Source organism: Agelaius tricolor, unplaced genomic scaffold (assembly GCF_023055355.1).
Source record: "Agelaius tricolor isolate 1412-34295 unplaced genomic scaffold, bAgeTri1.0.p SCAF_2, whole genome shotgun sequence".
In the NCBI taxonomy this organism is placed as follows: Eukaryota; Metazoa; Chordata; class Aves; order Passeriformes; family Icteridae; genus Agelaius; species Agelaius tricolor.
The window spans coordinates 90,821,511-90,840,381 of NW_027269262.1; the positions used below are offsets into that span (position 1 = coordinate 90,821,511).

The 18,871-nt window shown below is 50.5% G+C and overlaps 1 protein-coding gene across 2 annotated transcripts in view; it reads right to left on the reverse strand.

Annotated features, from left to right (window-relative positions):
* Positions 1-645: 645 nt before the first annotated feature.
* COL22A1 (collagen type XXII alpha 1 chain) overlaps positions 646-18,871 on the reverse strand; it is a 241,495-nt gene continuing 223,269 nt past the window's right edge. For both annotated transcript variants that reach the window (XM_071421854.1, XM_071421855.1), the window contains 4 exons: positions 5,864-5,930; positions 4,028-4,210; positions 3,574-3,651; positions 646-2,615 (listed from right to left, as the gene is read on the reverse strand). In XM_071421854.1, coding sequence (XP_071277955.1) covers positions 2,428-2,615; positions 3,574-3,651; positions 4,028-4,210; positions 5,864-5,930 — 516 coding nt within the window. In that variant the 3' untranslated portion in view covers positions 646-2,427. The remainder of the gene's footprint in view (positions 2,616-3,573; positions 3,652-4,027; positions 4,211-5,863; positions 5,931-18,871) is intronic.

Here is an 18,871-nt window from a genome sequence, read left to right on the forward strand (position 1 = left end):
ATTGCTATTAAAGATGCAAGTGTTTCCCTTGTGTTCCAAATACAGACTCTTGGAAATGGCTCCCACAGATGTTCAAATTAAACAGGTTATCAAAAAAACCCTTTCATCTCCTTCAACTGGATGCCATTGCATTGTCTCACCTACTGTGGATTGCACTAGATGGCCCTTAGAGTTCCCTTCCAAGCCAAATTATGCTATGATTCTATGACCTCACAGGAGTTAAAGACCGTGAAATTTGTTTAACAGAACATCATTATGTAGGTTCCCTTCTCATGGTGCATTAGAATGTACTGAATTCTATGACATGCATGGCACATCGGACACACATGATGAGAGCCTGTAGAAACGAAGGGGTCACCATCATGACAGGAATTAAATGTCACATTTGCATGGCACAATTAACATGTTTGACCTCCATAACACTTGTTCATTACCACCACATTTACCCAAAACAATGTCTCTTCCCATGTTAGGAGGTGCTCTCAAATAGGGACCCTGTTCTGCCTCACCACTGGAGGGAGGAAATCAGCCTGGACTAAGAAAAAGGCTTCTGTCAAACATGTGATCAGTATGTTTGCTTAATACTAAAATCCAGCAAGCTAACCCAAGATGCAGTACAGTAACAGATATACCATTGAGAGTTACTTAAAAGTGGTAAGCTTTTACTTCATGGTATTTTCACTTTAATTGGTCTTTCCATAGCAAGAAACACAGTAAAATCAAATCAAAGAGTTTATTTGCATAGGAAATAGCAAAATAGCACCATTAAGAGCTACACAGTAAAGACTTTGTTTAACCCTGGCATTTGAACTTGTTATTTAATTTCATTTTTCAGTAAAGCAGAGGCAAATTTTATCTGCTACTGGGTGAGAAAAGACTCCAAGACTGGCAAAAGCTTATCTCAGCGCTTTAGCCTCAGGGTATGATTCTGGGCTGGTTATCAACAGCTGTGGCTTCTGCTTGGGCCAGTTTGGAAGCACCATGCCATATGGAGAATGTGTTAGCAGGGCAAGGTGCCTGTTTTCTGTCTCCAGAAGAGCAGACCAGATTCCCAAACACATTCAGCACTTAGTGCCTGTGTCAGGTCCATTACTCCCATCTCTCACTACAAACTGCTTTCTGCAGAAGAGGTTTGAAAACGCAGCTGCTTTGCTGGCTGGCACATATCTGAGGCCCTGATCACTTCTCAGATCTGCACTTGGTGGGTGGGCATGGCTTGGTCAGAGGGTTAAGCTCACCTATTGTGAAGGTCTTTTCAGACTCCATCCCCTTTTTACTTTGTCTTTGCACTCTCAGGTTGATTTTGGCAATTAGCTGATAGGGAGAAATGGCCACTGTCTGGCTTGTTGCTTTCGCCATCAAACACCATTTCCCCCATGTTTATGAACATTTCTTTGCTCTGATCCTTTCATCAAAGATCAGCATCCTCCTAGACCAGGCAGCCAGCACTATGCACCAGCCCTCTAAGTAACAAAACTTGCCAAGTTATTGTCATAATGGATCAACCAAAACAGTGAATTGGGTCACAGTTGGCTTCCTGAGTTTTTAATACCAGGGGGCTTTCTATGCTGCTCTGGTTGATTTTTGGGTGAAGCAGTGGTAGGGAGCTGTGCATGTGCTGACATTGCACAGGGGATTTGGCATCCTTGACCTGACAGAGGATAACCTTGTAAATGCATCTCCCCGACAGAGGTAAGTAAGCTCCACTTCTTGGAAAAAAACTCTCCAGTACAGAGAGGTTGAGATCTTCTGTGCATCCCTTCAGGCCTTTACTATGAAATCCCACATGACTCCATGAAAAAGTAGCTCCTATAGCATATTGATTCATTTATCAGCAGAAGAATATTAAATTTAACAGGGAACTTCTGGAAAGCACGCACTAGCTGTTCAAAATTGTCCACTGGGAGTTGGATATACTGGAGACACCTTTTCCAGCTTTGGTATGACTTTATCTTCCTCCCTGCCATGTGGATGGCAAATAGCACCAACAATCCTGTGCCTGTGTGTCACAGTTAATGCTCTAGGCTGCAGGATTTCATTTGAGCTGAAAGGGTGAGGGATAAAGCTTTGGAAAAAATTAATCAGATAACAGATAAAAAATTTGGCATTGGAATGGTTTTGCATAAACAGTCACACAACACATTGCTATTATATGCTTTTCAAAAGAGGAAAAAACCCACTTATTTTTAGCAATTTAATATGCCCTGATGTTAGAGAAAACAAACAAAAAAATAAGTTCACATATCACATCAAAGATAATAATAATAATAATAATTATAATTCATAAAAATAATCTGACCGACCGGCAGCATTTGTTGGCTTTAGAAGGCCTCCCGCAAAAGAAACGCAGCTGAAGACATTGGAGAGCTCTTGGCAGGTGTGAGGAATTCAAGTTTTCAAAACAAGTCTGGGGGTGCTCTCTGCACACTATGGCCCTTTGACATTGGAGGGCCGGGCAGCCAGGCTTGCATAGTAAGCGCACTGAGAGGGGTCACACTGTCCATTGGCTCCCGGGGGCCCCTGAGGACCTGCCAGACCTGGCACACCAGCTTCACCTTGAGGGCCAGGAGGTCCTGGCATCCCATCTTTGGCATAACCAGGCTCCCCTGGGAGGCCTGAAAGAGAAACAAAATGCTCTGGTGAGTGGCACCAGAGTGACACGCCCAGCGTGCAGTACTCAGCAGTGGAACGTCACAGGAGATGGCTTTGCTGCCAAACTGGGATGCAGACAGCAGCTTCCATAGGTTTGGCTTTGGCTAGGATGTATCTCAAGGATACAACCAGAGTGTCTCCTCTGAAATAAAGATTTCCACTCCCTATGGCAACCTTGGGATGCTTAGCTCCCATATGGCTGCTCTTCTACCTCCATGCTGAAGTTATGGAGATGCACGAGACAACTAACGACATATAGTTCTCACAGAGAGGAGGTGAGAATGGGAAAGTGGAGGCAAGAGCCAGCCTGATTTGATAATTCACTGGTGCAGAGCGTAGTGGGCACATTGTTATTTGAAGGCAATGCAAGGCCAGTCTGCCAGATGCAGACAATGGGGTTATGAGGGCTTCCCATAGTTCCTTTCCCAAGAAAGCAGTGAAGGCAAAAGTTATCAATGGTGCCTAATTTCAGACTGCAGACAAACTGTATTTGCTGCTGCTTTGTCAGTAATAGTAAAGCAGAAGCTGTATCCCCAAGGCACAGGTGTTCAATATGACCTTTCATAATATCTGAAGCTCCCTGAACCTCTGGGTTCAGCTTGGTCACAGGAAGACTCTGCCAAGGACAGAGAAAACACTTCACAGTGCATTTAATAATTAAAGCTTCACTTTGGATTTGACCCAAAGGTCAGTTAACTTAGCTGTAACTGAGATAGTTCATTGTACTCATTCATCAGGCTGAGGAAATAAAAGTGGGCAGATGTGATGTTAATGATACAGTTCTTCCCTTTGCGCCACATCCTACAGAAATTGTCTCTGTTGTTTTTATGTCATCCTGATCATCTCTCTAGTATAGCAGAGACCTATGTCCTGGCAGTGGTTCTAAGTGATGTGTTTGGTGAGGTGTTCTGAATAACACACCTGGAATTCCTGGGGCACCCATTTCCCCTCGCTGACCAATGCCAGTGTCTCCTTTCTCCCCCTTTGCTCCTCTTTCTCCTGTAGAGAGGGAAAGAAAAAATATGAACTGATGAGCATGGTTTACAGAACTAAGCACTAGTATAGGTCTTCCATCCACATTGAAGCCAATATATTTGATAAAAACAGTTCCTAATTGTGGCCAATCCTCTGAAAGAGGACATTAAGTGGGAATGAAGACTTGCCCTACTCTAATTCTGGCCAGAGGTGCAACACACTAGCAATTGCTGGTCATATTCAACACCTCTGGTTCAACAGAGGTAGCTTCCAACACCTGCATTTTGAGGACAATTTATAAACTGCTAAAAGGAAAGGTTTAATTTATAAATTACTAAAAGGAAAGTCCAGTGGACACATCCTTTTATTGGACTGCCCCAACACACCATGTTTCACTTACCTTTGGGACCAATTGGTCCAGGTGGCCCTTCAGACCCAGTCTGCCCAGGCCGGCCAGGCTCCCCAGGAGGGCCAGTTCTTCCTGGGAGTCCTTCCTTCCCAGGGGGACCAGGAGGTCCTGGTCTGCCATGGGATGCTTTTACCTGTGCAGGCTGTATCTGAGCCAGGATGTAGGGTAACTTTACTGTGAAAAAAGGGAAATGGGTTAGACTAGAAGGACTATGCTCCAAGAAACGGAGAGGCAGAACGAGGGGCCCAGTAAAGTCCCAAGTACTGTCACAGATCAATTTTCCAGGGCCACCTCTTTTCTGTCCCCCCATAATCCATGATTGTGACTCCCTGATCCTCTCTAAATTGTTTAAATCTCATTTCTTGGTAGCTTTGAATTTCTCCTAAATTCCATACTTTATGATAAACCTTTCTCTCATCCTCTGCTCCTTGTCCTCTAAGTATCTGAAATGTCCCTTCCCTTTAGTTGTGCAGATGGTGGATCCCTGTTAAACTAGGACCACTGCTGCTCTGAAAAGGAGAGTCTTTTCCTACTGCTTCTGTGATGCTGACATGCTACATGGCTGGTCTGTAGGGAGAAAGCTTTTCTTGTTCCAGGCTGTTCCAGGCAGGCACACACTGCCTGCCACCTCAGTGCTAAGACCCTGAACAATCATGCTGGTTTTGGCTGGGGTGGAGTTAATTTTCTTCATGGTGGCTGGTATGGGGCTCTGTTTTGGATTTGTGTTGATAATACAGAGATCTTTTTGTTATTGCTGAGCAGGGCCCACACAGAGCCAAGGCCTTTTCTGCTTTTTGTACAGCCATGCTGGGGAGGAAATTTGGGGTGTTGGGAAGAGACACAGCCAGAACAGGTGACCCAAACTGACCAGAGGGATATTCCAGACCATGTGACATCATGCTCAGTGTACAAAGTGAGGGAAGGAAGCAGGGACATTTGCAGTGATGGTGTTTTTGTTCCCAAGTAACCATTACCTGTGATGGGGCCCTGCTCTCCTGGAGATGGCAGAACACCTGCCTGCCCATGGGAAGGAGGGAGTTAATTTTTGCTTCTGAGTGCAGCTTTTGCTGTACCTATTAAACTGTCTTTATCTTAACCAATGAGTTTTCCAGCTTATACTCTTCTGATTCTCTCCCTGATCCTGCTGGTGGGGGAGAGAGTGAGCAGTGTGTGGGCCTTGGCTGCTGGCTGGGGTTACACCATGACAGCAACCTTGAGAGCTCATAAAACACTCAGCATCACATAAACATTCTACAGAATAGAGGGAGAAGAGTGTTCTATCTTCTTTTCATTGATCTTAAATGCTTTCAGACTGGTGTGGATATTGAAGAATGAGAGTGTGTAAATAAAATCTGTGAAATGATCACCCTGTTTACCTGTGATCTTTAGTACAGAACAAAATGCCTGCAGCTGTGTGTCAGCTGCATCAAGAGCTGTGTGAGGACTACAGCTCTGCATCTCACTGTCAATAGGGTCAGTAGTGGTCTGCAATTCTCATACTTTGAGAGAAACAGCAGTCTATATCCCCTCCAGCCCCTCTTATACTGATGAGTATCATAAGTCATAGGCAAAAATCATGAACATTTCTTCTCCAGTTGGGCCCTCAAAAGAAAGTTTATGATCTACTCTGATTACTTTCTGTGCTATTGCTGGGAAAATCAAAGCCTGGGGAACTGTAAAACACATATCATATCACACATCTTCCAAGCAAGCTTGCTGCAATTCTATCTTCCTTAAGCAGGAGAGGTTCAGGTACCAGCACAGCTCTGGAAAGCATATTTCATACTCTCAGATCCATCTTCTGGCTTCCTGGTACTAATTACTTACCATCTAGCTGCTTGGATAATTCCTCTTGGATAAGTCTCCTCAAAGTCTCTAGAGATGGGGGCTCTCCCTAAAGAGTCAGAATCACAGTGATGAGACTAGATAACCACAGTAAAGGGATCAGATAGTTATAGGACAAGGGGGAACAGTTTTAAACTAAAAGAGAAAAGATTTAGATTAGATGTTAGAAAGAAATTCTCTTCTGTGAGGGTGGCAGGGCACTGGAATGGGTTGCTCTGAGAAACTGCAGATGCCCCACCCCTGGAAGTGTTCAAAGCAAGTTGGGTGGGCTTTGGAGCAACCTCACCTAGTGGGTGGCATCCCTGCCTATGCTGGGTGGACAGTTGGAAGTAGATGATCTTTAAGGTCCCTTCAACCCAAAACACTCTGTGGTTCTGTGATGTGCAAACTCAGACCTTCACAAAGGGCTCAGCAGGTGCCATGTCATCACCCACAGCACACACAGGGACGCATGGTCTGCCTAAAAGAGGAATGTAAAGGGACTCAAAACAATCACAGAATCAACTGGGCTGGAAAAGACCTCTGAGATCATGAAGTCCGTGACTGAACACCACCATGTCAAGTAAACTATGGCACTGACACATCCGGTCTTTTCTTAAATGTCTCCAGGGACAGTGACTCCACCACTTCCGAGGGCAGCCCATTCCAGTATCTAATTATCCTTTCTGTGAAGAAATTCTTTGTAGTGTCCAAAATAAACCTCCCTGACACACTTTGAGATTATGTCCTCTTGTCCTACCACTAGCTGTCTGGGAGAAGAGACCAAACCCCATGTGGATAGATCCTCCACCTAGGCAGTTATAGAGCCTCCTATAAAATCTCCCCTGAGCCTCCCTTTCTCCAAGCTGAACAACACCAGCACCATCAGTCTTCACAGGAGTTGGGCTCCAAATTTTTCACCATCTCTGTTCCCTTCTCTGGAACTACTCCAAAATCTCAATGTCCTTCCTGAATTTAGGGGCCCAGAACTTGACACAGAATATAATGTGGCCTCCCCAGTGCCCAGCACAGAGGGACAATCACCTCCCTTGTCCTGCTGGCCACACTAGTGCAGACACAGAAGACCAGGAGGCCACCCTGCTCCTTGCCCACCTGGACATATGCCAACTCACATTTGGCCGATGTTGGTCAGCAACCACAGGGACTTTTCCACTGGGCACCTTTCCAGCCACTCTGCTCCCAGCCTGGAGCACTGCAGGGCCTTGTTGGGACTCTGAACAGGACAGGGCACAGAGGACACTGCTAGTGACCAAATGCCAACTCGTTGCAGCTCCATTCCCAGCCATTGTCTGGACACAGCCATCCTGACAGTTAAGACAGCCAAGATTGCCCCTGCCCAAGCTCTGGGCTGATGTCTTTTCAAGGAATGTGCTGTGGGAGAGGGAGTCAAAAGCTTTGCTCAAGCCCAGGGACACTCCATCCACCGCTTTTCCCTCAGCCCTGAGGAGGGTCACTTGCTCCACAAAGGACATCATGTTTCACAGGCAGGACCTGCCTTTCCTAAACCCACACTGGCTTGGCCTGATCTCTCAGCTGCCCTCTCTGGGCCCTGTGGTCCCCCTCACGATGATCTGCGCCAGAACCCTGCTGGGCCCTGAGGTCAGGCTGACAGGCCTGCAGTTCCCTGCATCCTCCCTGCAGCCCTTATGAGCATGGGTGTCACACAGCCACCTCCAGCCATGTAGGGGACATCGTTACTGTCCAGGACTGACATTAAAGGATGGAGAGCAGCTTAGTAAGCTCTTCTGCCTGATCCCTGAGCACCCTTGGGGGACTCCCAGCCAGCTCCACTGACTTGTCAGGGTCTCAGTGGCTCTGCAGATCACTAATGATTTCCTCTAGGACTGCAGGGGGTCTGCTCTGCTCCTGCTCACTGTCTGGCAGCTCAGGGGACTGCTTGTCCTCTGGAGAATGGATCTGCCTGTTGAAGACTGAGGCAAAGAAGACCTTCAGTAGCTCAGCCTTTTCCTCATCCTTCATAACCATATGCCCTCTGCATATCCAATAAAGAAAGAGGATTTTCCTTGACCCTCCTTTGTTGCTAATCTTTGTAAATGAACACATTTTAATTTTTTTTTACAGTAGTGGCAAGGTGAAGTGCTAATTGATTTTTGCCTTCCTGATTTGTCTTTCTACATGAGGTGGGAGATAAAGGGTGGGACACCTGGTGGGCTGGGTGGGAAAAGCAGTTTGGCAGAACAAAGGGCATCTCTAGGGATGTTTAGGAGAGGAACACACAAGGTGGGAAAAGGGAGAGCAGCAGGTCATTGGGAGAGGAAGCAGTATAGGAAAAGTCAAGGGGCAAAGGCCTAGAGCAGGCCTTTGTGACCAAGGACGCCATGTCTCTCCATGACAAGGGGTGGCCATGCCCACCAGGCCTTTGTGACCTGCAGTTGCATTGTGCCCAGAGGCCATTGTGACACAGGCCCATGCCATGACCTGGAGGGCTCTTGTAGGGCCAAACTCCTTGTGTTGTCACTCTCAGGAGAGCAGCTCTCTGAGGAGGCAGCAGCTCCCTCACGAGGCAGCAGCTCCTTAGAAGGAAGCAGCGCTCCTGGGTGATCTTGGCCAGTGTTGATCATAGCACTGCCAAGATGTCCAAGAGACACGACATGAACCCACGCAGCCAGTCCCGTGAGGGGCAGCCGCTGCTGTCCAAGCGGCAACAGGTGAGAGACGGGAATAGAGGGAAAGGCTGCAGTGGGACCTGGGGGAAGGCTGGGAGCAGAGAGTGGCAGCCAGGCCTGGCTCCAGCCCTTGCTCTGGGGAGGAGCCGGTGCCCGGATGGCCTGGGTGAGGGAATGGCCCAGAGACAGCAAGCGCAGCTGGGAACCAAGCCTGGGCCTGGCTGCCATGGACAGTATCTGCCCTGGGGCCAAGGCCAGGCTTGCCGGAATGAGTCAGGACAGCGTGCCCATACAGCCACCTCGATCATACGCCTTCCCCTGCTTCCCACAGGTGCCCCAGAGGCCGCCGCGGGAAGCAGCGGAGGTCACATTAGTGACTGTCACGCCCCTCCACCGTGACAGACTCATCCCTAGACAGGACATTTCATGGAGACCCAAAGGACATGGAATACAGGAGGACAGCCTGGAGGGAGGGCACTCAGTGCCCCTCACTGTCACAGTCACACGGCCACCAAGATTGTCCGTGTCAGACTTGCCGCCTCTCCATGGCCCTCCATTGATGGTGACACCTCTGTGGCAGCTCAGCCCTCAGTTGCCAAGAGCAGCCTCGGCACAGATCAAGCTGCCCCCTCTGCCAGTAGCCCCAGCAGCCTCTGGGTCTTCTCCCAGAGGCAGAGCACAGTCCGCAGGCCACGTAGCCAGCAGCCACCGAGACCTAGTGCCACCTTCTCCATGGGGCACTAGGGCTGCTTATGGGGCCAGGGAAACACCTTCCCTGGACAGCTCAGCTGAAAGGCTCTGGCGAGGGTCAGCAGCAAGGCAGGGCCATTGCCTGCCACCCCTGCGATGGGCAGGTGGCACGCTGCTCCAAGCAGGGACCCAGCCTGCCTGGAAGCACATGGAGCACACCAAGACAGAGGGGCTCACTGAGGTGCAGGAAGAGCACGGTGGCAACACCAATGGAGAGCCATTTAGAGGCTTTGCCCTGTGCCAGTTTGGAGAAAGGTTCACCAAGTCCACCTGCACTCAGGAGCAGTCAAGTCTCTGCCAAGAGGCAGATGCAGAGACCCAGGTGATGCACAGAGCTCCCGGCTTCAACAAAGACTCCAACACAGACAGTGAAAATTCCTCTGAGCTCCTGTCTCCTGCCTGGTTGCCAGAGCAGCAGTCTGTCTCTGACAACTCACAGCGCTCGGAAACTTCTCCAAAAGAGCCAGAGGACAAGTGGCAGGAAGAAGAACTCCCAGAAAGAGAGGCTCCAGGAGACAGGGACAGCAACCCACAGGTTGCATCGCTTCTTCCTCGCAGTGAGGAAGAGTCAGAGGCAGCAACTTCTGACCTAGACAAAGATCCCTGGGATGAGGGGCACAGCAGGCTTTTCCCCATGTCAGAAGCTGAGGAAACCTCATGCTTCTCAGCTTCTCCCTCATCTGGAAGCTCCTGTGAGGAGAGGGGAACTCGTCAGCTGCCAGAGCAAACAACACACGGCAAGCTGATGTGCACAGGGCCAGAAGATGATTCTGATCATCTCCTAAAAATTGAGGCAGAAGAGCTGGAGAAGTTGGAGGACGAGGTCCTTGCTTCCCTGGATGCAGAAAGGCCCTGGGTCCAGCACAGCCTTTGCAGCTGGACCAAAGACTGTACAGGAGAGACCAAAAACAACGCACAGCTCGTGCCTCCCGACCTGTTTGAAGAGCTGTGGTCTCTCTTTAACAACGAGGATGCGCCATCCAGGGACACTCGGCTAGACCAGCTGCTGGCAAAGTGGGAGGAAGAAGAGCTCCCTGACAGAGACACTGCAGGAGAGGGGGACAGTGAGCCAGAAAGCGAGTTGTCCCTACCACTGGAAGAGGAGGAAGCAGAACCAGCAGCTTCTCCCCTGGACACTGATCCCTGTGAGGAGGGGCTCAGTGAGCCTTTCCCCATGGCACTGCCAGAAGACTCAGAGATGTCTGCGGTTTGTGCCTCACCTGCTGATACTGTGGAGGAGGTCGATGCTGCAGGCATGGAGGCTGGCTGTGCCCAGGCCACCCCTCCCCAGGAAAAGCCCTGTGGGGCTGGTGTGCTGCCTGGGGTTTCCCCAGTGCTTTCCCAGCCCCTAGTACACCAGGTCCCTGCTTCCACTGCTGGCATAGCCACAGTCCCGCAGCCCCCGGCCCCACGGCCATGGCGCTCCATGGCCAAGACGGCCCGGCGGGCTCTGCGCCGCCTTTTCTCCCTCAGCTGCCTCAGGGGGCAGCCGGAGGAGTGAGCCCAGTGCCACCACCGGGATGCTCACCAAAGATGACTGCTCACCCTCAGGTGACAAGTTGCCAAAGGTAGGTCCTGCTACCCGCCCTAATCCCTTAGCCCCAAGCCAGCAGCAATGCAGCAGCAAGGCTGAAGAGATCTCGTTGAGGAAGGATGAAAGCCCTGCCCTGCAGAATCCCACAGAAGCTGACTCCAGGCCCAGTCTGCATCGAGAGCTGCATCCCTCAGGCTGCATTAGGAGCAGAGAAATGCTACTTGGGCCTCAGCACTGAATGCAAAGGAAGGCAAGCCCATCTCCCTTTCACATTGAAAATAGGAAAATGCCTCCCTGGATACCCCCAGTATGGAATGGAGAATGATACCGCGCAATATGGAGTGGAATGGATATCTCCAGTATGGATTGGTGTTGACCCAGAACACCAGCACCCCCTAAAAACCACGTGGACCTCAAGCACAGAGTAGCCCAGCATGAGGAAGGACTGACAGGACTCTGCTGGAGCCACGTGGCTTGGATTGTCTTCTCTTCAAACTCTCCTTCACTCCAAGTTTTCCCCTTCTTTTTGTCTCACCCTCCTCTTTCCCATCCCTCTCTATCTCTGTATCCCACATTCATAGTTAAATAAAATCCCCATTGTTCACTTTGGTAGATGGTCTCCTTGGCAATTAATTCAGGCAGAGGCATCTCTCACTAATCGCATCTTAACCATGGCACACATCTGCACACAGCACTCGAAGTGTGGCCTCCCCAGTGCCCAGCACAGAGGCACAATCACCCCCCTGGTCCTGTTGGCCACAGTAGCGGTGATACAGAATGCCAGGAGACCACTGTGCTTCCTGCCCATCTTTGCAAGCAGTGGCGGACGGTCAGCCTCTGTTGGCCAGCACCTCAAGGGCCTTTCCTGCTGGGCAGCTTTGCAGCCACTCTGCCCCCAGCCTGGAGCACTTTAGGGGCTTGTGGGAGCATGAGGGCAGCACCCAGACCTCATTCTTCTTGACCCTTATTCTGCTGGACCATCGATCCTGCTTGTCCCCTGCAGAGCCTTCCTACACTCCAACACATCGACACTGCCACCCACCTTGGAGTCATCACAAATTTACTACTGAGGGTACCCTCAATGTCCTTGTCCACATCTGCAGGACAGACACTGGACAGGACTGGGCCCAGGGGACACCACTAGTGACTGGATGCCAACTCAATGCTGCACCATTCCCCATCACTCTCTAGACTCAGCTATCCTGCCCAAGCCCTGGGCTGACAGCTTTTGCAGGACCTTGCTGTGGGAGATGGAGTCAAGGGCTTTGCTCAAGTCCAGAGAGACTCCATGCACCACATTACGCTCAGCTCCGAGGCGGGTAACTTGGTCCTCAAAGGTCATCACGTTGCTCAGGCAAGACCTGGCTTTCCTAAGCTCACTCTGGCTGGGCCTGATCCCTTGGCTGTCCTCTATGGGCCCTGTGATGTCCCTCACCATGATCAGCACTAGAATCATGCTGGGCCTCAAGGTAAGGCTGACACAGCTGCAGTTCCCAGCATCCTCCCTGTTGACCTTTTTGGGCATATGAGGCCCATTGCCACCTCCAGCCATGTGGGACCTCCCCAACAGTGCAGGACTGATAATAATGGATATAGAACAGTTTAGTAAGCTCTTTTGCCTGATCCCTGAGCATTCTGGGGTGACTCCCAGCCAGCTCCACTGACTTGTCAGTGTCTCAGTGGCTCTGCAGATCACTAATGATTTCCTCTAGGACTGCAGGGGGTCTGCTCTGCTCCCGGTCACTGTCTGGCAGCTCAGGGGACTGCTTGTCCTCTGGATAATGGATATACCTGTTGAAGACTGAGGCAAAGAAAACCTTCAGTAGCTCAGCCTTTTCCTCATCCTTCATAACCATATGCCCACCGCATATGCAATAAAGAACGAAGATTTTCCTTGACCTTCCTTTGTTGCTAATCTTTGTAAATGAACACTTTTTAATTTTTTTTTACAGTAGTGGCAAGGTGAAGTGCTAATTGATTTTTGCCTTCCTGATTTGTCTTTCTACATGAGGTGGGAGCTAAGGGGTGGGACATCTGGTGGGCTGGGTGGGAAAAGCAGTTTGGCAGAACAAAGGCCTTCTGTGTAGATGTTTAGGAGAGGAACACACAAGGTGGGAAAAGGGAGAGCAGCAGGTCATTGGGAGAGAAAGTAGTATAGGAAAAGTCAAGGGGCAAAGGCCTAGAGCAGGCCTTTGTGACCAAGGACGCCATGTCTCTCCATGACAAGGGGTGGCCGTGCCCACCAGGCCTTTGTGACCTGCAGTTGCATCGTGCCCAGAGGCCATTGTGACACAGGCCCATGCCATGACCTGGAGGGCTCTTGTAGGGCCAAACTCCTTGTGTTGTCACTCTCAGGAGGGAAGCTCTCTGAGGAGGCAGCAGTTCTCTCACGAGGCAGCAGCTCCTTAGAAGGAAGCAGCGCTCCTGGGTGATCTTGGCCAGTGTTGATCATAGCACTGCCAAGATGTCCAAGAGACACGACATGAACCCACGCAGCCAGTCCCATGAGGGGCAGCCGCTGCTGTCCAAGCGGCAACAGGTGAGGGATGGGAATTGAGGGAAAGGCTGCAGTGGGACCTGGAGGAGGGCTGGGGGCAGAGAGCAGCAGCCAGGCCTGGCTCCAGGCCTTGCTCTGGGGAGGAGCCGGTGCCCGAATGGCCTGGGTGAGGGAATGGCCCAGAGACAGCGAGGGCAGCTGGGAACCCAGCCCGGGCCTGGCTGCCATGGTCAGCACCTGCCTTGGGGCCAGAGCTGGGCTCACCAACATGAGGGGGGACAGTGTGCCCACAAAGCTGCCTCCATCTCATGCCTTCCCCTGCTTCCCACAGGTGCCCCAGAGGCCACCGCAGGCAGCAGCGGAGGTCACATGGGTGACTGTCACGCCCCTCCACGGGGACAAACTGCTCCCTAGACAGGACACCCAATGGAGACCAACAAGACTTGGATCTCAGGAGGAGAGCCTGGAGGGAGGGCACTCAGTGCCCCTCAGTGGCACAGTCACACGGCCACCAAGATTGTCCGTGTCAGACTTGCCGCCTCTCCATGGCCCTCCATTGATGGTGACACCTCCGTGGCTGCTCAGCCCTCAGCTGCCAAGAGCAGCCTCGGCACAGATCAAGCTGCCCCCTCTGCCAGCAGCCCCAGCAGCCTCTGGGTCTTCTCCCAGAGGCAGAGCACAGTCCGCAGGCCACGTAGCCAGCAGCCACCGAGACCTAGTGCCACCTTCTCCATGGGGCACTAGGGCTGCTTACGGGGCCAGGGAAACACCTTCCCTGGACAGCTCAGCTGAAAGGCTCTGGCGAGGGTCAGCAGCAAGGCAGGGCCATTGCCTGCCACCCCTGCGATGGGCAGGTGGCACGCTGCTCCAAGCAGGGACCCAGCCTGCCTGGAAGCACATGGAGCACAGCGAGACAGAGGGGCACACTGAGGTGCAGGAAGAGCACGGTGGCAACACCAACGGAGAGCCATTTAGAGGCTTTGCCCTGTGCCAGTTTGGAGAAAGGTTCACCAAGTCCACCTGCACTCAGGAGCAGTCAAGTCTCTGCCAAGAGGCAGATGCAGAGAGCCAGGTGATGCACAGAGCTCCCGGCTTCAACAAAGACTCCAACACAGACACTGAAAACTCCTCTGAGCTCCTGTCTCCTGCCTGGTTGCCAGAGCAGCAGTCTGTCTCTGACAACTCACAGTGCTCGGAAACTCCTCCAAAAGAGCCAGAGGACAAGTGGCAGGAAGAAGAACTCCCAGAAAGAGAGGCTCCAGGAGACAGGGACAGCAACCCACAGGTTGCATCGCTTCTTCCTCGCAGTGAGGAAGAGTCAGAGGCAGCAACTTCTGACCTGGACAAAGATCCCTCAGACGAGGGGGACAGCAAGCTTTTTCCTATGTCAGAGGCTGAGGAAACCTCATGCTTCTCAGCTTCTCCCTCATCTGGAAGCTCCTGTGAGGAGAGGGGAACTTGTCAGCTGCCAGAGCAAACAACACATGGCAAGCTGATGTGCACGGGGCCTGAAGATGATTCTGATCATCTCCTGAAAATTGAGGAGGAGGAGCTGGAGAAGTTGGAGGACGAGGTCCTTGCTTCCCTGGATGCCGGAAGCCCCTGGGTCCAGCACAGCCTTTGCAGCTGGACCATAGACTGTACAGGAGAGACCAAAAACAACGCACAGCTCGTGCCTCCCGACCTGTTTGAAGAGCTGTGGTCTCTCTTTAACAACGAGGATGCGCCGTCCAGGGACACTGGGCTAGACCAGCTGCTGGCAAAGTGGGAGGAAGAAGAGCTCCCTGACAGAGACACTGCAGGAGAGGGGGACAGTGAGCCAGAGAGCGAGTTGTCCCTCCCACTGCAAGAGGAGGGAGCAGAGCCAGCAGCTTCTCCCCTGGACAGGGATCCCTGTGAGGAGGGGCACAGTGAGCCTTTCCCCCTGGCACTGCCAGAAGACTCAGAGATGTCTGCGGTTTGTGCCTCACCTGCTGATACTGCAGAGGAGGTCGATGCTGCAGGCATGGAGGCTGGCTGTGGCCAGGCCACCCCTCCCCAGGAAAAGCCCTGTGGGGCTGGTGTGCTGCCTGGGGTTTCCCCAGTGCTTTCCCAGCCCCTGGTACACCAGGTCCCTGCTTCCACTGCTGGCATAGCCACAGTCCCGCAGCCCCCCGCCCCACGGCCATGGCGCTCCATGGCCAAGACAGCCCGTCGGGCTCTGCGCCGCCTTTTCTCCTTCAGCTGCCTCAGGGGGCAGCTGGAGGAGTGAGCCCAGTGCCACCACCGGGATGCTCACCAAAGATGACTGCTCACCCTCACACGACAAGTTGCCAAAGGTAGGTCCTGCTACCAAACCTAATCCCTCAACTCCAAGTCAGCAGCAAGGCAGCCGGGTAAAGGAGAGCTGGCTGAAGAAGGATGAAAACTCCGCCCTGTAGAATCCCACAGAAGCTGACTCCAAGCCCAGTCTGCATTGAGGGCTGCATCCCTCAGGCTGCATTAGGAGCTGAGAAATGCTCCTTGGGCCTCAGCATTGAAGGCAAAGGAAGGCAAGCCCATCTTCCTTTCACATTGAAAAATAGGAAAATGCCTCCCTGGATACCCCCAGTATGGAATGGAGAAAGGTGTTGACCCTGGAACACCAACACCTCCAAGAAAACAACTGGGAGCCCCAGAACAGAGAAGCACAGCATGAGGGAGGACTGACAGGACACTGCTGGATCCAAGTGTCTCAGATTGTCTTCTGCTTCATCTCTCCCTTACCCTCTGTTTTCCCCTTCTTTCCATCTCCCTCTCCTCTTTCCTATCCCTCTGTATTTCTCTACCCCACATTCATTTTTAAATAAACCCCCATTGTTAACTTTGGTAGATGGTCTTATTGGCACCTTAATTGGAGGATCGGCATGTCTCACTAATGGTGTCCTAACAGGGTCACACATCTGCACACAGCACTCGAGGTGTGGCCTCTCCTGTGCCCAGCACAGAGGGACAATCACCACCCTGGTCCTGCTGGCCACACAATGCTGACAGAGAAGGCCAGGAGACCACTGGCCTCCTTGGCCAACTGGGCACAAGCCAGCTCACATTTGGCCACTGTCAGCCCCAGAGCCTTTCCTGCAGGCAGCCTTCCATCTGCTCTGCCCCCAGCCTGGGACACTGCAGGGCCTTGTGGGGACACAAGGGCAGAACCAGGCCCTGGCTCTTCTTGAACCTCATTCCACTGGCCTTACACCATCCATCCAGCCTGTCTACATCCCCCTAACAGAGCCTTCCTACCCTTCAGATACTCCATCCACCTTGGTGTCATCACAAATTTACTACTGAGGGCACCCTTGATGCCCTTGCCCACATCAGCAGGACAAACACTGAACAGGACAGGACACGGGGGACACCCCTAGTGTTGGGATGTCAACTCATTGCAGCTCCATTCCCCACCACTCTCTGGTCCCAGCCATCCTGACAGTTCCTAAGCCAGCCAAGAATGCCCCCGCCCAAGCCCTGGGCTGACAGCCTTTCCAGGAATGTGCTGTGGGGACAGAGTCAAATGGCATTCTCAGTTTCCAGCCTTCTGGCAAACCATGGGTCAATGGTTTAAGCAGGGAGCCTGGTCTGAGGGCACCAGTTGCAGCACTGTTCCCATCACCATCTTTAAGAAAATCTCCTTCCTATGCACTCATAGGAGAAGTTGTACAAGTTACATGAGGAATCATCTCTCCCCTACCAGATCACAGTGGAGATACTATATTCTTTCTCATCATGGCATGTTTCCTTGCAGAGAGTGCATGTGTCCCAAAGGTTCTAATGCTGGCTATCTGGACTTCCTGGAAACACTCATATTGGATGTATCCCCTGCCAACAGGCCTTATCTCAGGAAACAGAAGCCAGTTTATGCATATGATACCTATTCTTCCAAACCAGTAGAAGGTTTTGTCTGATTTCAGGCTGTTGAAGGGAGACAGGGCATGTGGCTGTCTGGCCTTGACCCCCTACCCAGCTCCCAAGGCACAGTATCTTTCATCCTTTCTCTTGATTCTTTTGTGCTGCTGCTGTTGTACAGCTGTAATAGCTATAAAAACTCAAAGTAATGTGAACTACAACTCTGGATGATGCAACTAAAAAAATTATGAAAGCAGTTTTGATAGGTGGAAGAATTTTTTAGATTGTAAATAATAATAAAAAACAGGTTTTAGGGTTGCCAGGCTCTTGCCTTTGTAAGAACTCAAAAGAAAATTGCAGCTATGCTTAAACAATAAACCATTTTCAAGCAGAAAGATCAAGTATTTTCTTTTAAAAATCAGAAAGTGAGATGTTCCACTCAAAATATACTTTTCATTTTTTTTTGGCTAAAATAATTTTTTGCATTTCTGTCAGTTTTGAAAATACTTCTGGTCAACCTAAAGACTGCATTCTTTTGTGCATCAACTGTTTGCAAAAGTGTTGCTTTTCCCTCACACTTACTCTTTTAACATACAAGGATGCAGTTTGTGTTCTCTATGTTTATGAAAACCTAGTGAGCTCTTCTGAATCAGAAGTTATTCTTCATTAAAAAATGATATCTTATTAAATAGCTAAGTGACATTTCAATTTTAATCAATAGCATTGCTGATAAATACAGAATTGGTCCATTTACCGCCTCCTTCCTGACACAAATTTTGCATGAGAAAAAGATGTGTCACTGGTGACAAAAGAAACAATTTTATCATTAAGTACTAAGCATTTTTGATGGCTCTTAGTGTATATCCCACTAAGTAAACATAATTGCAGAGCATACTTTAAAGACTTAAAAATTATCTTTTCAAGTTTTAACCCCATTAGTTAAATTAAGTTTCCATAATCATCACTTGATTTCAAACAAAAAGAAATGCTTTGTCTAAAATTTAGTCAGTTTTTACATCAGAGATTATTCTCTGTTTATTCTCCTCAGAGATGATCTCCAATTCGTTCTCAGGATAGGCACAGTGGCTTCACTGCTGTTGGTAGTTTTTCTCATTCTGCAACATAAACCACCCTCAGGCATTCTCAGTAGTGAGACTGTTTCCCAGCAGGGGGAGGAAAAAAAAAAAAGAGGGAGAATATTAAACAAAAATAGTATTTCATGAATTCTGATGAGCTGACTACAGGACTTCCAGGAATAGAGCAGTGACCTTTCCACGGCTCAGCATTTTTCCTCTCGTAACAACCAGCAGCAGAAGAAGGTGTTGGTCCTCTGTATGAACTGCTACACATTATTGCCCTCATAGAAAGAATCTTTTTTTACACTCCAGTGCCACAGCCAACATCACAGGACCGGATTTAGGCATTTAGGGGTAAAAGGTGTCAGCAACTGGCCACACTGACTATGAGTCTGGATTATTTGGCTCCCCTCAAGTGCAAGTCAACACCCACATAAGCCTTTCCTAACTTCCATCCATGGAAGCGTCTGAGGCTGGGCTGGACACAGCTTGGAGCAACCTGGTCTAGTGGAAAGTGTCCCCATCCATAGCAGGGGGAGTGGAACTGATGGTCTTCAAGGTTTCTTCTAACCCAAACCACTCTATGATTCCATGATTCCCTGATCCCTGACACAGCTCCCCTTTATGGGTATTAAGAGCTAAAAGCAC